A 23,551-nucleotide genomic window follows, 5' to 3' on the forward strand; every position below is an offset into this window, starting at 1 on the left:
TTTGCTTTCATTTATTTATTTTTTTCATACCAATGGATATTTCATATATAGTAACTCTGTTCTTGCATTTAGCAGTATTTATTGTTGCTTTCTCCATGTTCACTTTTTAAAATGTCTAAACTGCATTCATGCATCACAATTATGCTTCCAAGAGATTTTGATTGATGTAGTCATAGAAGGCATTCATCTCCAGATTCTGTAGAGGTCACCAAAATTTAGGTGTAAATCCCAGATCCTCACATAAAATAATTGGTCAAATAGTTATAACAATTATGAGCATTAACAAGTCGTTAATTAGGAGTTATGTACAGAATTACCCTACTAACTATTCTATAACATGTATCCCTAATCCTGGGTCTTTAGGTGGCCTACTTTTTTCTTTTTGCTCCCTAAATTTCATAGCATGGAACTCTAAAGGGGATGTGGTCATGGAAAAGGCATGAGCAGGTCAGAAGCATTCCCAGAAATTAGGGTTATGTTATAGAATGCTTGCACTTTGTTGGACACAAAATGTACGCTAAACACATTTATTTATTTATTTAGATTTTTAGCCCATCAGCCCACAAGCTTAGAATGGGTTACAATAAGACATTCACAGTGTAAGATAAGGGCATGAGGTGACAGGCAGTAGTCTACAAAAGGAGTTTGTCAGCACAGCATCGTTAGTGGAAAAAGAAGGTCTTCACTGCTCTTCGGAAGGCCATCAGTGAGTCCGGTGACCTAATCTGAGTAGGTAATTGGTTCCATGGTCATGGAAGAAAGTGGCTGTATTAAGAATTCTCTACGCAGTGCCATTTATAGAATACTAACTTAGGGGTCCTTTAACTAAGGCGCGCTAACTGATTTAGCACGTGCTAATCGATGTAGCATGCGCTAAAGATTAGCACACACTAAATGCTAAGGCGCCCATAGAATATAATGCACACATTAAATGCTAAGGTGCCCATAGAATAAATCGATTAGTGCGCGCTAAATCAGTTAGCACACCTTAGTAAAAGGGCCCCCTTAGTGTGGATCATCCCAGCACCCAACTTTGGGTGCCATTTATTGAATCTAGCCCTAGGTGCAAAATGGTAGAAATGGTCAAGGTAATAAACGAAAGACTGCTTAAAAAGCTGTGGAGACACGGGGTGCAAGGGGAGGTCCACCGATGGATCAAAAACTGGCTGGCAGACAGGAAACAGAGGGTTGGAGTGAAGGGCCATTACTCAGACTGGCATGGGGTCACGAGCGGAGTTCCGCAGGGGTCGGTGCTGGGACCGCTCCTGTTCAATATATTTATTAATGACCTGGAGGCGGGAACAAATTGCGAAGTTATTAAATTTGCGGATGACACCAAACTCTACCGCAGGGTTGAAACCATGGAAGACTGCGAAGATCTGCAAAGGGACCTAACGACGCTAGAAGAATGGGCCAAAAAATGGCAAATGAACTTTAATGTAGGGAAATACAAGGTCATGCATGTAGGGAAAAAGAACCCGATATTCAGCTACAAAATGGGAGGATCATTGCTAGGGGTAAGTAACCTTGAAAGAGACCTGGGAGTGATGGTGGACACGTCTTTAAAGGCGTCGGCACAGTGCGCCACAGCCTCAAGAAAAGCAAACAAAATGTTGGGTATCATTAAGAAGGGTATCACGACCAGGACAAAGGAGGTCATCCTGCCACTGTATCGTGCAATGGTGCGACCGCATCTGGAGTACTGGGTCCAATATTGGTCGCCGTACCTCAAAAAGGACATGGCGGTACTTGAGGGAGTCCAGAGAAGAGCAACTAAACTGATAAGAGGTATGGAAAACCTCTCATATACTGACAGACTGAAAAAGCTGGGGCTGTTCTCCCTGGAAAAGCGGAGACTTAGAGGAGACATGATAGAAACCTTCAAGATCCTGAAGGGTATAGAAAAGGTAGACAGGGACAGATTTTTCAGATTACGGGGAACCACAAGTACAAGGGGGCACTCGGAAAAATTAAAAGGAGACAGGTTTAAAACAAATGCCAGAAAGTTCTTTTTCACCCAGAGGGTGGTGGACACATGGAACGCGCTTCCGGAGGCTGTGATAGGCCGGAGCACGTTACAAGGCTTCAAAGAAGGTTTGGATAGGTTCCTAGAGGATAAAGGAATTGAAGGGTACAGATAAGAGTAGCGGTAGGTTATAGGGATAGTCTGGGACCATTGCTCAGGCAATGGGCCTGATGGGCCGCCGCGGGAGCGGACCGCTGGGCGAGATGGACCTCTGGTCTGCCTCAGCGGAGGCAACTTCTTATGTTCTTATGTTCTTATATACCGCCAGTAATCTTGCGACTTCTAGGCGGTTTACAATAAAGGGTAACTTTAAATTAAATACAATACAATAAAGAGAGACAGTACATACGACAAATTAAAGAGTATAGCAGTGTACATCTGATAATACCGGCATTAATAATAGTAACAACAGTTTGTATGCTGCAAGACCAAGAAGTGCCGTTCTGCTTACAAAGAATTAGAAATGTTCCATGAATTGAATGGAGTATTCATAGTTAGTAATTAGGAGTTAGGTTAAGAGTTTACAAGTTCGGGTATGTGATGGAGTTACCGGAGGGGCTGATGTCCTGGTTCGTTTCCTAGGTATTTCGAGAACAGGTAAGTTTTTAGGTGTTTCCTAAATTCTTCGTAGTTGTTTGTGTGTGCAATTAGTTTTTCTAAGTCTTTACCCCATAAGGCTGCTTGATACGATAGCAGTTGTTGGTGGTATCTCTTATATTTGCACCCTCTAGTCGGTGGGGAGACAAATTTCAGGTGTGTTTTTCTTTCATGTCTGTTGGTTGGGAATGAGAAGAGGTCTGTAATATATTTAGGGGCTAGACCATTTAATACCTTGAAGCAGAGACATCCTAGCTTGAATTTCGTGCGTGCCCCCATCGGCAGCCAGTGTAGGAGTCGGTAGGAAGGGGTTATGTGGTCGGACTTCTTCAGCCCGAAGATCATCCTGACTGCTGCATTTTGTATTAGTTGTAGTCTTTGCATTTGCTTCTGGGGGATTGTCAGGTGGGTGATATTGCAATAATCCAGGTGGCTTAGTATTAGGGATTGTACTAGAGTTCTGAAAGCCGAGGTGTGGAAGTACGCCTTTAATGGACCTAAGTTTCCAGAGAGTGAAAAATCCTCTTCTGATTAGGGAGTCTATATGGTCTTTCATTGTTAGGCCTTGGTCTAATATTACTCCTAGGACCTTCATTGTTGATTAAATGGGGTAGTTGAGATTGTTAATGTGTAATGATTTTGTCGTGTATTTTGCGTGTGGCGAGGCTATAAAGAATTTAGTTTTATCTGAATTGAGCTTCAGTTTGAAATCTTTGGTCCATTGTTCCATCATGTTCAGCGCTTCTGATGCTGTGGGGGTGATTTCGGAGGGAGATGCAGTAAACGGGATAATGATTGTGAAGTCGTCGGCATAACTAAATACTTTTATGCCTCGCTGGGTCAGCTGCGTTCCTAGTGAAGCTATATAGACGTTGAAGAGTAGAGGGGATAGTGGGGACCCCTGTGGGACGCCTGATGGGTTTCTCCATATTTTAGAGAGATTGCAATTGAAGCGAACTTGATAGGTGCGGGTCGTGAGGAATCCTCGGAACCAGTCCAGCACCTCGCCTCCAATGCCGATTGTGTCTAAGCATTGTAGTAATTTTTCGTGATCCACCAAGTCGAAGGCCGAGCTCAAGTCGAATTGCATGACTAAGGCTTTATGGCCCTTGCTGAATAAGTTACGTAGGTATTCTAAGATCGCTGCAATCACTGTCTCGGTACTAAACAGAGGTCTGAAGCCAGACTGGGTGTCATGTAGCAGCGAGAACTGATCTAGGTAGTCCGTCAATTGAGTTTGTACCAGACCTTCCATTATTTTTACGAAGAATGGGATGGATGCTACTGGTCTATAGTTGGTTGCTGATGTTAGGGGTAGTTTACGATTTTTTGGAATTTTCCGTTTTTGAGATTATTGGACATATGATTCCATAGTGTTATTTTAAAGTCTAATGGGGCTGTTTTCATTATGTTGGGGGGACAGGGATCTAGGATGCAGTTTGATTTAATATATTTGTTGTAAAGTTTTATGAAGTTGTTCCATTCTAGTTCCTGAAAGGAGTTCCAAAACATGTCCACTGGTGTTTCATTTTCATGTGTGTTGGCTATTTGCTGTTCATCTGTGTTGTTTGTTGGGCAGTTGTAGAGGTAGAGAAGTCTTCAAAAATTATAATAGATAGTTCTCCCTCCTTGTAGCTATGCTCTTGAGCTTCTGAAAATGGCCTCATTATGTAAAAAATAGATTTTCTGTATGCAACGATTAAAAAAAATTGTACAATTTAAAAAAATATATTTTTTCTCTCTATGCTTCCATGCTTTCATTGAGTTCTTATCTCTGTTATTGTACCCTGAAAACATATTCTTACCAGCCACTGATTAGGAGGTGTTGAAGGAAGACTCCACTAAGGCTTACCCATAAGGGGTATTCCTTTAACCAATGGCTCACTACAAAAGAAGAAGGATCAAGCTTGTTTTCTCTATGGCATATCCAAGTTAAGCTGGTCCTCTCAAGTATGAGAAATGAACTCCAAGGATTAAGCCACAGAACTTATCCCATAAATACTTGCATTTATGATAAGGTTGAAAAAATTCAAGAAATGTGTTTTGTTAGACTGTACATCAAAATTCTTTAAGAAAATCAAGGTTGATTAGATAATAAATCAGTGACAGGGTAGTGTAATAATACATAATCGCATCACCATTTTAGAATGTAAAAATGGTGAGTCACACTCAATATTAACAAAACTACAGAAAGCTTTAGAAAAATATAAAAGTTCAATTTTACACAATTTGATTTCACAACAAATGGTTTATCAACTGAATGCAATAAAACAGTGTAGCATAACTATCTTATATTGAAATCTAATCAGTTCCTTCTAAATTGTAATGCCAGAACTTTCATGTATTTTTTTTAACTTGGCTCAATCCTATTGCCCATTATAGACAATTATTTTAGTCAAAAAAAGTTTTATATATTCAAGATTTCTATATTAGAATTGTTGGATGTGTGTGAGTAATACATTTTTTAATGAATAAATAAAAATTCAGTATACACGAGGAAGGCCAAGATGGCAGCATGTACAGATGCTTAGGAGTTAGCTCTGATAAAGCTCCAAAGGTCTCTTGGGGTTGTTGTTGGTTTTTTTTTAAGAATTTCCCTGATCTGAAATGGGGAAACAGAAGAGCACTTCTAGGACATTATCCTCAGTTCCAGGAAATAGACCCATGTGCAGGCTCTTGTGTTTTCAGTAGCAGTTTCAACTTCAGTCAGTGCTTCGAGTGGCAGTGTAAAAGAGATATCGTTGAGTTCCATAGAACCAAGGCTGGAAGTGCAGCTTGCGTGGTGAGACAGCAAGCTAGCAATGCTGAAATTCCTTGGATGTTGACATTGCTGCAAGATGCCATGTCTTTCCCTACAGGAAAGATTGTAGAAGGTAGGAGCCCTCAAGAGCTGCTGAGTGTGTCCACTTCCGTAAGTAGAGATACTTTTCAAACTATACAATCTGGCTTGACAAAGATATGCAAGCTGGCCATAGTATCCATTGGATTCTCTTTGGTGGTGTGCCATGTGTCCTCTTTTTTCACTTCACAAATATGATAATCCTAGGATGCAGGGAAGAAGCGCTAAGGGGTGAAGAAAGGGATGGAAGTAGCAGGAGGGGTGAGACTAGGAAGAAAAATAAAAAATAAAAACAAGCAACAGAAAGATAGATTTGAACCATGAGCACAAAACTCTAAAAGCTATCAGCCGCGCCCTACAACTGAGTGAGCCCAAGAATCACTGGGTAGGAGATATATTACTAATTGGGCTGCTGGTATCTGCTCTTTTCTTTCAACTTTGTGGTCACTGGGGTCAGACATGACTGAATGGATAGTAGTGGTAGAAGTAATATAGGATTCAGCGATGTGTGCTTGATTATTGATGCAATCCTCCTACCCTACCCCCAATCCCTCCGGAAAAAAAATTACTCAAATGATTTATTCAAACTTGAGTAATTTGATTATAGCCATACAGGATAATTTTCTAACCAGGCAACTAGGTACATGTATTGTACCTGTTTCATAAAGGCTACATATGAACCTAAATGTCTTTATAATAAAGCCTTCCTGAAATCTTCTATATGTATACCTTTGTCCTGGATCTAAAGCACTGATAAAAATGTTATATTTGCCAATACTGACTTTATATCCAGAACAAAATATTTAAAGCCTAATTCCAGTAGAAGCTGGAATCAGAGTGAATACCCAAAATGTTAACAGCCACAACACAGCAACAATATAAGTGGATGTGCCAGTATGTAAGAAAATCGACATACATGTACCGATGCATGCACATGTGCAAGAGGACCTTGTGAGATTGGAAGACTGGGCATCAAAATGGCAGATGATGTTTAATGTGAGCAAGTGCAAAGTGACGCATATGGGAAGAAGGAACCCGAACTATAGCTACGTAATGCTGGGTTCTATGTTAGGAGTTACTGCCCAAGAAAAGGATCTAGGTGTCATTCGTGAGGATACATTGAAACTCTCAGCTCAATGTGTGGCGACGGCTAAGAAAGCAAATAGAAAGTTAGGAATTAGATATCCATAGTAACCAACAACAAGAGAGGAACGTTCAAATAGCCTTTTTTTTTTTTTTTTTTAAAGATAAGTGAACATTTTTCCTTTTGAATTATTCAATGTTTGCAAACGGTTTGAATTTTTCACTATCTGAAAATGTTTAAAAGTGCCATGATTGAGAACATGAGATATTGACTGGTGGGCTTGACCCACATTGTGGCCTCTAACATCTACCATTTTCTCTGGACGTCTTTGAATTTTAGACATATGTATCCTGGCTTTGTAAAATCGGGATTAAGATGTATATGCAACATACACATCTATATGGTAGTTTACACACATCCTAAGTGCACTTTGGCCTTTTAATATAAGCACCAAACAGATCCACTCTATAAGACAATCGTATATAGTTTAGCATAATACCTCAAGGCAATTGTAGAAGCGCCTATATCTTCTTTAGAACACTGTTTTACATACAAAAAGACTTATATGAGCAAAATTACCCTGACTATGGACATTCCAATACCATACAAACAGTGCCAGTATCAAGAAATGGTGAGTAGCTTAGTAAACAATGGGATTGCCTCTTAAAACGTCACTTGCAAATATTCAACTATTATAAGTGATTCCTTATATTTTGCAGTCAGCCTCTCATGAAATCCATCACATTTCCGTCCTGCTGTTTTAGCATTTCAAATGCCTTTATTTGGAATTTAATCACAGCTTTCAATGAGGCTTATTTTTCTTTTCAGGATTTTGTTATGGGTCTTTCTATTTTACTTCGTGGGACAATACAGGAAAAACTTAATTGGGCCTTTAATTTGTATGATATAAATAAAGACGGGTACATAACTAAAGAGGTAAGTATATTTAAAATGTACTTTACCAAGTGATCTCAAGTTTTTCTTAGCAACTTTTGTGAGATGACCCATTAGGCCACAAGCCCAAATCATGCACAACAGTTTAAAGTCTCCTATTTTTAAGCAGCATCCCTAGTATGTTCCAATTGTTGGACGCTTTAATAATCGCAAAGCAGCTTTAACATTATAATATGTATGTCTCTATTAAGAGTGAACGTACATTCCACTGATCTCAAAGATTTCCAAGAAACACTGACATATGAATAAAATGAGTCAATCAAAAAGAACACCAGGCACTCATCATATACAACCCAAAGATGTTAAAATAAGGAGAGTTTATCAGAGTGGGCTACTGTTAAAACATGTTACTTTACAGTTAACCCTAGTTATTTATGTATTTATTTATTTATTATTAGTAACTAGCCTCTGGATTATATATACCGTATATACTTGAATATAAGCCAAGATTTTGGGGCCAAAATATGGCCCATAAATGGAGGCTTATATTCGGGCCATCGCTTGCCTCCCCCCTCCCCTGCATCTATTGCAGGCCTCCAAAGTGCTTGCCACAAGACCCGGTGGTTCAGCAGTGGGCTGGTACATGAGGAAACCCCCGTCTCCCGTCCCAAATCCAAAAAATGCTAGCACATCCACAGAATATAATGGGTGTGTTAGCATTTAGCGTGGGCCTTAGTAAAAGACCCCTATAGTGTTAGATACAATAGACAGAAGAGAAATTGGATTCATAAGAGCTGATAAAACTTATACCTAGACTGCAATAGCTTTATGTGATGGTAAGTGCTTGCGTAAGCTCTTGCACACATTCTGTTTATGTTTAACACATCCACTATAATAAAACCCTTAGCGCGCAGGCGCACTTCAATCTCCCTGCGGCTGTGCCACGCATGCGCAATGCCTGCCTCAGCTAATTTCTTGTCTTCTGCCCCGATCTCCGACGCCGGCTGAATTCCTGCCTTCTGATTACGCTACTGATGCCGGGATGCCTCTTCTTCTCACCCCCGGACCAGCAGCAGCAGCAGCCGCAGTTTCATCAAGCAGCTGCATTTGCTAGGTTGGCCCACTTCGATAATGTGAGGCAGGCCGGCCTAGCAAAAGCCCCGAGGCTGCCCGGGCTAGCGGATGCTGGACAGGGGGAGCAGGGAAGGGAGAAGGGGTACTACTGGACAGAGGGGAGGTAAAAGTAAGGGTGAAGGGTTACTGCTGGACAGGGGGAGCAGGGAAGGGGTGCTGCTGGACAGGGGGGTAGGTAAAAGGAAGGGAGAAGGGCTACTGATGGACAGGGGGAGCAGGGAAGGGGTGCTGCTGGACAGGGGGGAGGTAAAAGGAAGGGAGAAGGGCTACTGATGGACAGGGGGAGCAGGGAAGGGGTGCTGCTGGACAGGGGGGAGGTAAAAGGAAGGGAGAAGGGCTACTGCTGGACAGGGGGAGCAGGGAAGGGGTGCTGCTGGACAGGGGGGAGGTAAAAGGAAGGGAGAAGGGCTACTGTTGGACAGGGGGAACAGGAAGCAAATAAATAAATAAATAAAGGCCTCAGTGCCCCATTGTACTAAAAGTTTACACATCTATTTTAGCACCCGTTAATGTAACAGGCTTAAACACTAGTTCTAGAATAATGTCAGCCTTATAATTATCTCAGTCCTTCTGGGTCAGTGTACTCTTCCTCTTGATAAGTCAGGCCTAATATTTTATGCAATGTGGTCAAAATATTTTTTGATTTAAGCTGAATGCCTTTTAGGTTTCAAACTTCAGGATTCCTATTGCCATCAATTTTTTTTATGCTGCTTCTGTGCACTTTTTACCAAGCTAGTTGCTAAGCAGTTGTTTCAATTTTCAGCAAAATGCAACAATGTATCGGATTACACTGAAAGGAGAACAATGGCACAATTTTGGAAATCACTTTGCCTACGCTTCTGCAAAAGATTCCTTTTTCTTTTTTTTCTTTTTAAGTTCAACATTTTTATTGGATTTTAAAATACAAAAGCAAAAAAAAAAAAAAAGCAATACATATTCTTATATCCATATTACACAATCAACCCTCCAAACATATGATCTACAAGAGTGATATTTCCTGAAACCCTCCAACCCACTCCATACCCTCACTTAGGCATAAAGAGAATTACAACCCACAGTAAAACAAAGGATCAGGGTTACGTGGAGGGGCATAATCAAAATATATGACTAAGTCTAATTTGGATGTAGGGTGCTAGTCGCCCAAAGACAGCATCGGGAAAAATGTCCATTCTCAAAAAGTATGTCTAAAATATTTTTTTATAGAAAATCGTCTATCTGGACATCCAAGCATTTGATCGGCCAGACTGCCGCTACATCTACCTTTATACCACATTCTCAACCAAAAATTTGTCAAAGTCCCAAATGCCTAGAACAAGACATTTTGGACGTGGGAGGGGCCAGCATTGTGATGGACATGGCAACAGAGCCGTGGGGCACTTACAGGACACTGCTGTGAACTTCACAAAAAGGGTGCCAGAAAAATATCTCAACAGAACTCCCTGATAGGTTATGATGAGCCCCCCCAAACCCACCTGTCTACAACCCCAGTAGCCCTTATGGCTGCAGGTGGCGCAGGTGGCACCTATATGCAGTACAGTAGGGTTTGGGGGGTGCACATGTAGTGATTAGAGTGGCTTATGGGCCTGGGTCCTTCTTTCTATAGTTCACTATCCCCTTCCCCCCCCCCCCCAAGGCTATTTAAGAGACCTGTGTGCAGCTCTACTAGGCTTTCCTATACTAGGTGCTCATGTTCTGGAGACAGGTATGAAAGTTTTTATTCTGATCTATACGGTGGTGTGAGGGGGTCAGTGAATACTTGGGGAGTGTGGGGGGGGGGTTCTTTACTTTGTCTATGCAGTGGTTATCTGGTCACTTTGGATACCTTTTAGGCAATTATACCTGTTTTAGAACATATAATTCCATCCAGGAAGTCTAGTAAAACCTTTGATTATCTCTGCAGGATGACAAAGTCTAGGTCGGCCCACCTCCCGCCACATCCCACCCTAACCACTCCTCCAGATATGCCCCTTATAGCTCTGGGCACCCAGTGACATTCAGAGGCCTAAAAAGTCCCTGAATAAGTTCAAAAATAGGTTTGATTATCGGCACTTGGAAGACCTGTCTTTTAGGTCATCCAAGTGGCAACTTAGGTGGGTTTTTAGACATGTTTACATTTCAATTATGAGCCCCCATAGTGTTTAATGGGTTCCCAGATTTTACCAAAGCGGGAATTATGTACATACTTTGAATTAATATTGGCTTCATATTTTTAAATGGTACAAATCGATTGTACTGAAAACTGAGTATGTGCAGAGAGGCCAATGTTGGCATCAGCTGCTACCGAATGCTGTTTTGAAGAGCACTGGCGGCCCAAAGAGGAGGAATTCTTAAGCTGGTGGGGTTTACGGATCCCTACCAGTCACGGCAAGAGTGCCACAATTATGGGTATTTCTGAGTCCAAATTAGGTGGTCCCCAGCCCACCCAGGGCTACTTGTGGCTACACCACTGTGTCATGCTTACTCACCATCCCTGCCTGTGTTAAGAAGCTCACTAGTACTTATAGTAAATGTATATATATAAATAGTATCCAAAAGCAACACCACAATAATAGGTAGACAATTTCAAAAGTGTGTGAGTTGATTTTTCGAACGTAGCACAACGGGATATCAGATATGACCTACGAGTATTAGCACTCTTCGGTTATGTCATCTCCTCATTCATCCCTGCGTAATATGTTTTTTATGAAGATTTTTCATTTATAGCTTGTGAGTAAGTTAAATAATTTAAATAACTTAGCTCATAAAGAACATGCTGTATGCATGGTTCATCAGTAATTGCTCCAGTTTTAAGCTGAAGCTCCCCCGTGCCAACGCGTTTCGCACATCTTTATCAAGGCTGGGGATCTCAGAATAACATGAACACTACTTGTTATGCTTTTTGAATGCCGTTGGCCTAACAAGTAGTGTTCATGTTATTCTGAGATCCCCAGCCTTGATAAAGATGTGCGAAACGCGTTGGCACGGGGGAGCTTCATCTTAAAACTGGAGCAATTACTGATGAACCATGCATACAGCATGTTCTTTATGAGCTAAGTTATTTAAATTATTTAACTTATTCACAAGCTATAAATGAAAAATCTTCATAAAAAACATATTACGCAGGGATGAATGAGGAGATGACATAACCAAAGAGTGCTAATACTCGTAGGTCATATCTGATATCCCGTTGCGCTACGTTTGAAAAATCAACTCACACACTTTTGAAATTGTCTACCTATTATTGTTGTGTTAAGAAGCTGCATGTTAGGTGACATCAACTTGCATTCGAGTCCTAGCGACTTGATGAAAATCATCAAGTTTTCATGGCAGAACACAGAAGTAGATTGCCGGGCCTTTCTTCTGCGCAGTATAAATTTGATGTTGTCACCGTTGTTGCGTCAGACGCGATCCCCCGCCTCCAACACTGCCCATCTGCTGCAGCCCAGATGGGTGGTACGTCGTTAGTCTGATATCTCTACTGAAACCTGTCCACCTTGGGAGGCCCTGCTGGTAGTGAAACTGCCGACGCCATAGCTTTCAGCTTCACAGATGCGCGCAAGCCCCAGTGGCATGACAAGCCCATGTGCCATGACTGGGGTTAAGAAGCTACTGTGGGATTTTGGTCACAATAGCTTCTTTAATGCACTTTGGATATTACGATTGGTCCACACTAATGTCTATTGGATGGTAAAACTCACAGTAGCTACTTAACAACTTAATCAATGGGACCCTAAGGGAGGGTCGTTCCCTCTAAGCTGAGCAGGAGTCCTCCACCCACAGTCTCACCAATAGAGGGTGCTGTTTTACTGTCACATTTTTCAATTGTGAGGGACAGGCAAGTTCTGCAGGACTCCAGGGAGCATACCTGTCCTTAGCGACTGAAAATATTCCACCCCCTAGTGGTAGCAATGCAGCTGGAGGACACCTGCTCAGCTTAGAGGGAACACTTCAAGTCATCAATGTGTTCTACTTTACAAGTTATGCTATTATAGCTAGGGTTTCCAGATTTTCCAAACACAAAATCTGGACCCCTAGACCCTCCCCCCCCTCTCCAGGCCTGCCCAGTTCCAACTGTCCTGTTACACCCCAGTTCCACTCCCAAGCCCTGCCCCCCTCCCTCCTCCTCGCTGCCTGCTCTCATGCGCGGATGCCCTCCTGCTCAACGGCAATTTGTTGGAAGCTTTTCAAAACCAAGACAAAATGCCAGGTTTTGAAAAGCTGTCTGGACCCCCTGGACATGTCCTCAAAAGGAGGACATGTCCAGGGGAATCCAGATATCTAGTAACCCTAATTTTAGCACAAGGTCTTAATTGCATAAAATGGGACCTTGTGCTAAAAAAAAACCACACTGATGAATTCTCCCCCTAAATGTTTTAGCTATTACCAATTTACTCCCTGTGAAACTACAAAATATACAGTATTTAATGAACCTCAAATATAATAAATCACAATATGACAGTCCTCTCTTCTGTTTTGTTTATTTATACAGGTTGTAGATCACACAAATCTTTTATTCTAGGCTTTTTGGAATGTTTCATTTCCTTATGTCAAATGCTGCGTTTAAATATCAATGAGATAAACCCTGGTTTTATCACGCCACTTGCTTAAGGGATGATAAACCATTTCTTCTCGCACAACTGAGCTATTTTTAACCAATGACCATCATCCTACACTTATAGAACAACCTGTTGCACAGCAGATATCATAGTTTGCTTCTCTGCCAAACCTCTTAATATTCAAAAATGTACCACATCGTGGGGATGGTGTGTACTCTTGTTGGATTACCTCAGACTTTACCAAAATTACTTGACAATCCTCAAATGCCTTTTATTCTCTCTGTAGGAGATGCTCGATATAATGAAGGCTATATATGATATGATGGGAAAATGCACTTATCCTGTTCTCAGAGAGGACACCCCCAGGCAACACGTGGAAACATTTTTCCAGGTAAGGTCTTGCATTAAGCATATTTGATTATACAACAGCAAATGTTGCTTAATTGTAAACTCTCTCAAAAACTGTAAAGATAAATTAAAATTTTTTTTTTTTTTCTTTTCTATACAGAAGATGGACAAAAATAAAGATGGAGTAGTTACCATAGATGAATTCATTGAAAGCTGCCAAAAAGTGAGTCCATATTAAAAGATAGTGGTATATGACAACCAACTAGCATAAAAGTGGAGAAACTCCGTAGTATGCTGCTAAGTAATATGCCTAGATTTGGAGTTAGAGCTTGTCCAGTGCTACACAGCTCTTTCTCCAGACTAAGACCCAGATGCACAAAACTCACCGTGCATTTAACGATTGTCGCTAAATCAGTTTTAATCGATTTAGCGATGAAGTATTGTATAGATGCCCAAAACAGTAAATTGCTTTTTTTTTCATGGTTTCTAGCAGCCTCCGATAATCATATGTAAATACATTACAATGAGCTCATCAGTATTAAAATGAGCATTCAGATGCCCACATGATGCACAAAATGAAATGTCGGTTTTTAATACTCTGAAATCTCTGGTAGGTGTGGAGGTGCCGGTAGCATTAAAAAAGCACTGAACAGCAATTTTGTGTTTTTTTTTTTTAAATGGGCATAGGTGATGTGCATGTGTTATGTGCACAATCTATCTCTATTAAAAATTTTTTTAAAGTCATGTTGGCCCTCCCGACAATGGCACACAAACAAACAAAAAAAAAATTGGCAGGCAACCTGAACCCCTCACACCCCCCCCCCCCCCCCCAGACCTCCTTCCCGTGAATATCAGCAGGAGGCATGCCTTCTCCAAACTGCCTTGGTGGCCACCTCCAATTGCTCCGAGACCCCCATGACCCTCCCCCATGAATATCGGCAGGAGGAATGCACACTCCCAACTTGCCTCAGTTGCCACCCAGACCCCCCTCCCGCCATGTCCCCTCAAATACTATGTGCAATTCTGGATGCCACATTTAAAAAATGATGTGGCAGAATTAGAAAGGTAGAGGGAAGAACGACAAAAATGATTTTAAAAAGGGATGGGACGACTTCTTATGAAGAAAAGCTAAAGCGGCTAGGGCTCTTAAGCCTGGAGACGAGACAGCTCAGGGTAGAAATGACAAAGGTCTATAAAATACTGAGTGGAGTGGAACAGGTGTGTGTGAATCGCTTGTTTATTCATTCCAAAAATACTAGGACTAGATGGTATGCAATTAAGCTACTATGTAGTAGATTTAAAACAACTCAGATAAATTATTTCTTCACTCAACATGTAATTAGATTCTGTAATTTGTGCCAGAATACACTGAACCCATAAAAGCAGACCAAATCTGGACTTTATTCACTAACCTTTCCATCCCTGATACCAATAAACTAAAATCAAAACTAGCCTTACGAAGCAGCCCCCTAGACAACTGTCCTCCAGACCTTCTTTCACAGCTCCGCATCAAATCATTAAGTGGCTCACCAACCTGCTAAATAGTTCCCTGAACCAAGGGCACCTACCCAAAGAAATGGGTAAAATAGCCTTAACCCCTATACCGAAAACAGCACAAGAAGATCTAACTACAGACCAATTGCTGGCATTCCGATCCTCACTAAAATCCTTGAGTCCCATGTCAGTAAACAGCTAGCCACTTACATAGAGCAACACTCCTGCCTTCATACATCCCAATACGGCTTATGAAAAAAACACAGCACCGAGCTCCTCATCATCACTCTAATCACTAAAATTAAACAGCTGCTAAGTTCGGGTCATCAGGCAATATTACTCCAATTTGATATCTCCGTAGGCTTTAGTTCAGTGGACCACCAACTACTCCAAAACAAACTCTCAGAAATCAGAATAACAGGGACTGTACTGAAATGGTTCACTGACTTCCTATAAAACCGCAAATACATGGTCAAAAAGCAAGAAGAATACTCCAACCCTTGGAAGGCATTCTATGGCATCCCACAAGACTCCCCATTATTGCCAATCCTATTCAATTTATTCATGAGCTCGCTGGGACACATCAAAACGGAAGATGAAACCATACTGTCCTATGCCAACAACATCCTCCTCCTCATTCCCATAACCTATAACCATCCTAATAATCTCCAAAAAATTGCCAAAAAATCTCAAACAATATAGATAAAATCCAAACCTGGGCAACAATCAATAAATTGAAACTGGATGCCACCAAGACCAAAGCCATTGGTTTCTGCACTGCACAAAAAAACATCATGTCTAATCTCAATCTTCCATCAGGCATCACTCTTTCAATGGAAAAATCCTAGGCATCTTAGAACACCCTCTCACAATGGAACCATAAATCTCTAACCGCCGGAAAAAGAACATAAGAATTGCCGCTGCTTGGTCAGATCAGTGGTCCATCGTGCCCAGAAGTCCGCTCACGCAGTGGTCCTCTGGTCAAAGACCAGCGCCCTAACTGAGCCTAGCCCTACCTGCATACGATCTGGTTCAGCAGGAACTTATCTAACTTTGTCTTGAATTCCTGGAGGGTGTTTTCCCCTATGACAGACTCCAGAAGAGCATTCCAGTTTTCTACCACTCTCTGGGTGAAGAAGAACTTCCTTATGTTCGTATGGAATCTATCCATTTCAATTTTAGAGAGTGCCCTCTCGTTCTCCCTACCTTGGAGAGGGTGAACAACCTATCCTTATCTACTAAGTCTATTCCCTTCAGTACCTTGGATGTTTCAATCATGTCCCCTTTCAATCTCCTCTGTTCGAGGGAGAAGAGGCCCAGTTTCTCTAATCTTTCGCTGTACGGCAACTCCTCCAGCCCCTTAACCATCTTAGTCGCTCTTCTCTGGACCCTGCGGCTCACAAGACCATACTTCCACCCACATCACTTTGCTCTGATCATTCATATGATGGTCTTACCTCAACTGGACTATTGCAACTCTGTCTACCTAGGCATCAACCCCACTCTTATCCACAAACTGCAGCTCATCCAGAACAAAACCGTTAGACTAATTTACAAATTAAAGAAATATGATTCAATCACAACCTTCATCTGAGAACTACACTGGTTCCCAATATCATCCCAAATAATGTATCCTACACCAGATTTTGTATGGACACTCAGCTGCTCCCCTCATCCAACTATTCTCTACTCATCAAGAAGAATCCTTAACAGAATTCAACTAAACCTGCCATCCACAAAATACCTCCACTACAAGTGAATTTTCCACTCTAAGGTAACTTATCTAGGTGTAAAAACCTGGAATGACCTCCCAGAAGCAATCAGGAAGGAAACAAACTGTTCCAGCACCCCTTCCTTCTAGGCCTCTCCCCTTGCTTCTCCGAGCTCCCCATCCCTCCTCTTTTTCCCTCTTCCTCTTTGATCTGTCGCCTTGAGCTTGTATAGATTTGTGTGACTCACAAATGGAACATTAGATTTGATTAGAATGTAGTAAATGCAGTTAGCTTAGCAGGGTTAAAAGTTCCCAAGCCATCATTAAGATGGACTTGGAGAAATCTGCTGCTTATTCTTAGGATAAGCATCATAAAATCTGGTTAACTCTTTGGGACCCGGTACACTGCTGGACCACCAGAGATTCAAAAAGGTATGCAGGGGGAGGATGGAGGGAGGTAAACAAAATTGGCAAAGTCAGCCAGGACAGTAGACAGGAAGAATCACTCCTGTCTCAGCCCATCCCACCAGGCCATAAGTCAGGCTCGGCGGAGGCCATCAATAAGTCCAGGAGGGGGGGTGGGAGGGTAATGACCCAAATATAAGTTAAGACCCCCATTTTTGGACCATTTTTTGGCCCCAAAATCTCATCTTATATTCAGGTATATACAGTACATGGTTTTAGAAGGAGTTCTGGTGCCTCATCCACCCCTACCCAAGGACTATTATTACAATAGCTAGACTGGTATATCAAATCCATGACCCCTTGACTAAAAAATTGAGAAAGGGTTATAACAAAGTTTTTTTTTTTAATTCCAAGTACAGTAATTTCAAATGAATACTTATGATTGGTTGTAAGTGGAGCTAGAAGTTTAAAGTAGTATATGAAAACTGGTTAATCTGTGGGAATCCTGTTAAAAACAACAGGTGAAATAGCATAGACACCGTCTTTGTATTTCAGTGCAATCAGATTGTATGTACACTTCACCCTCATTTAATTTTCCAATAATTTTATTTGAAGTGAATTTTATTTGAATTTCAACCAGGGCTAATCCAACCATACACACATGGTCCCATTTTTCTGCCCTGATTTTCAGCCTTTCTTACTTAGGTAAATGAGGCCTCACAATGAGTCTCTGAAAAAGGCCCTGCTTTGCTCCATATCCTTCACATCCTCCATGTCCCACCTGACTTCAAAATATTTGAGTAACTTGCTTTATGCTTAAATGATATACACTCTACAATAAACACATGGAGGGGCATAATAAAAAAAAACCGTCTAAGTCCCCTTTTGGCCTAAATCAGTAGACACTGAAGTTTGCAGCAAGGAAATGTCCATTCTCAAAAAAAAACATCCAAATTTTTTTTTTAGAATGGCCTACCTGCACGTTCAGCAATCTACTAGCCCAGATTGCCACTATGTCTATCCCTTTACCACATTCCCGACCAAAAAATTGCCCAAGTCCCAAACGCCCAAACCCAGACCTTTTAGGCAAAGGAGGGGCCAGTCCTTCGCCTATAAGCAGAATTCTGTAACCGTTGTCTGTTAAAAAACAACGCCTGTTACAGAACCCTATAACTGGCCCACCCCCCCCCCACCACAACGACCTTGGCCGCGATCATAATCCCTCCCCCCCGACAAAACTCCAAACCGGCAGGAGGGATCCCAAACCCTCCTGCCGAAGACGGCACCCCTGAATCGCTCACCCCCCACGAATACCGACACCACGAATACCGGAAGGAGCCCAGGCTCTCCTGCCGAGGTGCACTAGCGGAACCGCCCCCCTGTGAATACCAGCAGGAGGGAGCCCAGGCCCTCCTGCTGAAGGCGCAACCCCCGTGAACCCTCCGAACGCCCCCCAAACCCCTGAACCCCAGACACCCCCTTGCTTACCGTAATGTCCTCAGAATAGCAGGCCTAGGGCCTGATTGGCCCAGGTGCCTAAGGCCCCTCCTATGGGCGGGGCCTTAGGCGCCTGGGCCAATCAGGCTCTAGTCCTGCCATTCCAAGGATGACGGGCCTGCTGGCCGGCCAACATTAAGGTAAGGAAAGGGGGGAGGTTGTCCGCGGTTAGGGTAGCCGGGTAGTGGGGGGCTATTCGTATGGCATTCAAGGGGTTTGCGGGTGGTGCACCATTGACAGAGGGCTTGGGATCCCTCCTGCCTTTATTCGAGGGGGGGTGTCAGGGGTGCGCCTCAGCAGGAAGGCCTGAGATCACTCCTGCTGGTATTCGAGGGGGTGTGGGGTGTTAGGGGTGCACTTAAGCAGGAGAGATTGGGCATCTCTCCTGCCAGTATTCACAGCAGTTTGGGGGGGATCGCGATCATGTCAGGGGGTGGGCAGGTTGCCGGGGCTGTTTAGCTGATTTAAGTCAAAACGTATAAGTTCCTACTGGGCAACCTTGTCAAACTTTTGGCTATACTTGCTGTTCGACTAAGTCTAGGTCGGCCCACCTCCCGCCCTTTCCCCTCCTCCAAAAATGCCTTTTTTTGCTCTAGGCGTTCAGAGGCAGGGGAAAGGCCTAAACTGGTTTTAGATACGTCTAAAACCAGCTTTGATTATCGGTACTTGGACAATCTCTTTGATCGTCCAAGTACCGATTTAGACCACTTTTTGAACGTGTTTTTTTTTATTATGAGCCTCTTAGGGCCTGATTCTGGAAATGGAGTCCTGATTGTAGGCAGTGATAGGCGTCCTACCACCATCTAATGGATCAATCAGGATGCATGTTTTGTTTTGTTTTTTAAATTGGTGTGGTGAAGGATGCCTACAATGTAGGCTGGCATAGATGTGGGTTATGCCAGAAGTGGCTTTAGGCATCCTGTAGGTGTGCTTAGGCACTTCTGTAGACACAAGCAGATTCCTTAAATGTAGGCCTGTAAAATGCTGGCCTACATTTAATGTGTCTGCCTGAAGAGTAGACATGATTCTGGTCGTGATGCCTACTGGTGATTGACATGCAATAGGCACCCATTTTGCAGGTGCCATTTCCAGAATCTGGCCCTTACAGCAGTGAGTAAATGAGTGGGGTGAGGGGGAGGGCAGGGCAGTCCACCCTGGGCAGGGTCTTCTTAAGGGCACGGCACCCCCTCCTACTCTCTATCCCCCCGCTCCTCTCCTTGCCACGTATACATGTCCCTTGCCTTCCCCTGTCCCTTTTATACTTTCCCGGTGCAAGGTTGCTGCCCGCGTTGGCATTGGCGTTCTGTCTGATGTCAATTCTGGGAACCACACCTAGGAAGTGAAATCAAAGGGTGAGCTGACACTGACATGGGCATGCTGCTCCCACCAGAGCAGTTAAAAAGGTACGGGGAAAGGGAAAGGGGCGAGCGGCGGGAGGGGGGCAGCAGGTGGGAAGAGGGCGGGGAGGGGCACCACCACCCCAGATGCCACTCACCCTTACTACCCCACTGCCTTAAAGTGAACTTTTGCTGAATTTCAACGCTTACGTATTCATTTTGTGTGCGTTTTGTGTTTTTGCAGGATGAAAACATCATGCGCTCCATGCAACTTTTTGAAAATGTGATTTAACACATTTAGCTCTCTACAAGTTAACGGACAAACTGAACTATTCTGCAAAACTTCTGAAAGCTGGATTTATCATGTTTATTATCAGTAGATTGACTTTACACTGATTCCTATAATATGCAAATAAGCTTTGTTTAATTAGAAAGCCTGCTCCAAAAGCATGGTTACTCGCAGGAAAGAATCCCTCATCCTACTCCAAAATATAGAATCTTGGCACTCCTGCTCAACCTGCTTACCGTGTTTGTGACATTTTCTTCAAAGTCCCTGCCAACATTTTTGATTCATACCTGAATAACATTAAAAAAAGATAGTTACATAAAAATTCTAGTTCTACTGCAGGTAACTTCTTCCAGAAGGGAAACAGGGACTCCATTTGGGTAAGTAGCATTTATCTGTCTTCCACTCATGGGTATTGGAACGGGGAAGGGCCATGACCTCACCAAAGACTGGCGGTCGACAGTATGTTATGGCTCTACTCCCCCACCCACCTCCTCCTGGCACTGTACTTTTAAATCTTTGGGCTGCCGCTGCACAGTATCAATGAGCAGGCCTGCCCCAGAAACCTTTATTCTACTTCCAGGGGCAGGCCTGCTTGTTGACTATGTGTGGCGGCTGCCCAAAGATTTAAAAGTACAGCACCGGGAGGAGATGGGAGGGGGAGTCGGGATCTGGTGAGAGGTTGTGCCGCAGGACTCCGCTGGGGCCTAGGGCAGAGCCCCTGGCCCCCTACAAACAAAAACAGCTTTTGGCTGCCTATGCTTCCACTTCACTCATTCTTTTAGAATATCAGGGTAGGTACACAAAGTACTTGCTGTGAATCATCCTCTTTTTCACGTCCCTTGTTATAAATCCCAGCGAAAATGTGTAACAAAATTCACAGATTCATATGAATCTCATGCTTAAATCAAGACATTGGAGTTGCTTTGAAGCTTTCAGTGAATTTGTGCTAAACAAACATCAGACACAAAAATGCAAAGGAGAAAGAGTTGTCAGTTACAGAAGCTAGTATTGTGCTGTTTAACTTGTGCCACAAAGCCTACAGTATGTTAAGCAAAGGTGCCAAGTTACCCAGTTCCGAACTGGAGATTATGGGACAGTCCTGGATTTTTTTTACAACTCCATCCTGGTACATTATGGGACTTGCAACACTGATTTCAAAGGCCGTATCAGGCAATAACTGGCAAATTCTATAAAGTCCACCTAAAGTTAGATGCTTACATTGGTTTATCTAGCCAATGTAGGCGTCTAACTTAATTGATCAGTAAGCTTAATTGGCACTTAGCACCTCATAAATTGGCTTTAATTGGACTTAACTGAAAGTTAGGTGCCTAACTCAAAAAACACGATTCTATAAAAAGTAGGTGCCTAGTAAGGAGGGTGGAGGGTGGACCACTCCAGGCACAGTCTCAATGGGGACGCCGGCACCTCTCCACCCTACCCTGCCATGCAATGCTCATGCCAGCACTTCCCCACCCCATACCTCTGTAGATCTTTGCCAGTGAGAACAACTTCTCCTGCCTGTTGCTTGCGCCAGCCTGGTTCCCCTCTGAATCACTTCTGGGTTGCGGGGACAGGAAGTGACGGAGGAAGACCCTATGCTGGCACAAGCGGCGTGCTGTAGAAGCCACTCGCACTGACAAAGATTTACAGAGGTACGTGGAGGGGGGGAGGGAGAGAGTGAGTATGGAATAGGGGGCGTCGAAGGAGCAGTGGGAGAGGAGGGCATGGAGGGATGTCACCTGGACAAGTGCCTACCTAAAAGTGGGTGTGGTTAGAGGAGGCTCATGGGCGTGTTTTCAAGTTAGACACCTCTTTGTGAATTAGTCTCTGTTAGGCACCTAACTTAGGCACAGGTATTTAGTTAAATAAAACCCTGGCATAAATAGAGTGCACCTAAGGTTAGAAGGCCTAGCGATGTCTAAGCCCTCTTAAGTAGTACTAAGCATGATTTTATACAGTGCACCTAACTTTTATAGAATTGTGCTTTGTGCCATACTAGTTGGTGCTGATGTTTTAGGTGGATTATATAGAATTGGGCCCTTAGATCTCATACAGCTCCAAGTTTAAGCCCTGGACTGGCCAAAAAGTCTCCAGACTGGAACTGGGAAACTTGGCGTCTCTCTTATAGTTTGTTAAGCTTGTAAGAGGGAATATGGCTGCCATTTACTGGCGTTGCCTGTGCTAGCTTTAAGGAGGCACTGAGAGATTCAGTCAGAGGAGACTTCAGTTAGTCAGAAGTCCAGTAGAGCCCTGACAGTCATTCTAAAAATAAATGTAGATGTGGTTTGGGCATCTTATATGCCAGTTTTGAAACATACTAGTATAATGAGTCAGGATTTTTTTTTCTTTTTGACAGCCAAAATATTGATCAACACATATGATCGGTAGAATTCACAAGCAATGACTGTGCACACAAGACATTTTAACATGCTGATGAAATGTCTTTTCTCATTCTAGCCACTATGGGCTTGATTTGTTATTTACCAGTACTTGACTCATAAATGCCATTAAACTTCATATTTATATGCCAGAAGGAACTGAACCAGCCAAAGAAGGAATATGCACAGATGGAGGGTAATTTTGTAAAGAAATCTTTGTGAATATATGCCAGTATATGCATGTAAAATGTCTCTTACAAAATTATCCTGTGCATACAAGTGTGCAAACACACTTGTCAGTTCGTGAATGTGGGTGTGTTCGGAGTGTGGCCGGAGTCATGATTTATGTAAGTGAATTATAAAATACCAGCAAAAATATGTACCTGCAATGTCTGCAGGATGTGTGTCATATTTTATAAAGACATATACAGTAGAGGCATATTTTCAGAGCACTTTGACACAAAAAATTCCATAGGTTACAATGGTACATTATGTGTCACACAAAGTACCATTGTAACTTATGGAACTTTGTGTGTCAAAGTGCTCTGAAAATAAATTATATACATATAAATCTGAAAATGAGCCCCATAGGCATCTTCTTGCCTTCTCAATATAGACAGGGCACCTGTGTGGCACATATTCTATTAAAGGGAATACTAGTATAACAGTTGAAATATATGTCTATTATTTAGAAGTTGTGCATAGTGGCTTAGAAGGGAAGTTTGCACCCAGGGCAGAGGCTACTGGCATTGCTGTGCCATGTGCCGCCGCACCTCTTCAAATCGTCACCAGCAGCGAAGAGAATCTCCTACCCCCTGCTCGCACCAAATGAACCTTCCCTATGACATCACTTGCTGGTCACAGAAACAGGAAGTTACATCAGAGGGAGGAATGAGGCCAGGGCAAGCAGTGGGTAGTAGATCCTGCTTGCTGCTAGCAAAGATTTGAAGAGGTACGTGGGTAGTATTTAAGAGACCCCCTTC

The 23,551-nt window shown here is 42.7% G+C and overlaps 1 protein-coding gene across 6 annotated transcripts in view; it reads left to right on the forward strand.

The window, feature by feature from the left end:
- The window catches only part of KCNIP4 (potassium voltage-gated channel interacting protein 4), a 691,146-nt gene extending 670,634 nt beyond the window's left edge, over nucleotides 1–20,512 (forward strand). For all 6 annotated transcript variants that reach the window (XM_033948582.1, XM_033948558.1, XM_033948590.1 and 3 more), the window contains 4 exons: nucleotides 7,375–7,482; nucleotides 13,396–13,500; nucleotides 13,618–13,680; nucleotides 20,146–20,512. In XM_033948582.1, the coding sequence (XP_033804473.1) occupies nucleotides 7,375–7,482; nucleotides 13,396–13,500; nucleotides 13,618–13,680; nucleotides 20,146–20,193 (324 nt within the window). In that variant the 3' untranslated portion in view covers nucleotides 20,194–20,512. The remainder of the gene's footprint in view (nucleotides 1–7,374; nucleotides 7,483–13,395; nucleotides 13,501–13,617; nucleotides 13,681–20,145) is intronic.
- Nucleotides 20,513–23,551: the final 3,039 nt, after the last annotated feature.

Source organism: Geotrypetes seraphini, chromosome 1, assembly GCF_902459505.1.
Source record: "Geotrypetes seraphini chromosome 1, aGeoSer1.1, whole genome shotgun sequence".
NCBI classification, from domain to species: domain Eukaryota; kingdom Metazoa; phylum Chordata; class Amphibia; order Gymnophiona; family Dermophiidae; genus Geotrypetes; species Geotrypetes seraphini.